The sequence below is a fragment of the Colobus angolensis genome, unplaced genomic scaffold (genome assembly GCF_000951035.1).
Source record: "Colobus angolensis palliatus isolate OR3802 unplaced genomic scaffold, Cang.pa_1.0 Scaffold8, whole genome shotgun sequence".
NCBI lineage: Eukaryota > Metazoa > Chordata > Mammalia > Primates > Cercopithecidae > Colobus > Colobus angolensis.
This window is the reverse complement of record NW_012121820.1, coordinates 15335203-15335807: the sequence shown is the minus strand read 5'-3', so window position 1 is coordinate 15335807 and position 605 is coordinate 15335203. Positions and strand designations below refer to the sequence as shown.

At 45.3% G+C, this 605-nt stretch overlaps 1 protein-coding gene across 1 annotated transcript in view; it reads right to left on the bottom strand.

The window, feature by feature from the left end:
• Positions 1-368, bottom strand: part of LOC105502606 — a 21333-nt gene extending 20965 nt beyond the window's left edge. Inside the window, exon 1 of the mRNA XM_011929209.1 lies at positions 265-368. Coding sequence (XP_011784599.1) covers positions 265-368 — 104 coding nt within the window. The remainder of the gene's footprint in view (positions 1-264) is intronic.
• Positions 369-605: the final 237 nt, after the last annotated feature.

Here is a 605-nt window from a genome sequence, read left to right as displayed (position 1 = left end):
ATTCAACTAACCATGGATGGAGAATATTTGGAAAAAATATAAAATATAAAATAATAATACAATAAAAATGAAGGAGCATCAGAGATGCTCGGGTCCCAATCCCCTCTGCCACGAGCTAGCTCTGGGCCCTGCTCTTAACCTCAGTTTACTCATCCTAAAAACAAAGCTGTGAGGGAAAGGAATTTCTACTGCTGTTGTTGTCATTGTTCTTATAAACACAATCCTGATCTTTTCCAAAGCCAAGATTTTTTTCCTCTCTTTTACCAGCAGTGTGTTCCCTTGAATTCCCCGGCAGGGAAATTTGCCCGGGTTTGGAGAACAGGGTGGCCGTTGCTGGGCTCCGTGCTCACCAGGCTGCTCTTTCCCATGCTGGCCATTGGCATCTGCCTCCCGCCCTGTGTCATGCTGTGCTGTCTTTCTGTGTCTGCATTTGAAAGTGATCATCAGCTGCCTATTGATGCCTTGGTCATCGATAGTACAGGCAATTGAACTGCACAAAGCATTCTCCGTGTTTGGAAACGCTGGTGCTTTTCTCACATTCAACTTCTCTTCTGTGAACACTCTCAAACCTCTGGGGTATCATGCGCTGTCATTTTGTTTGGCCT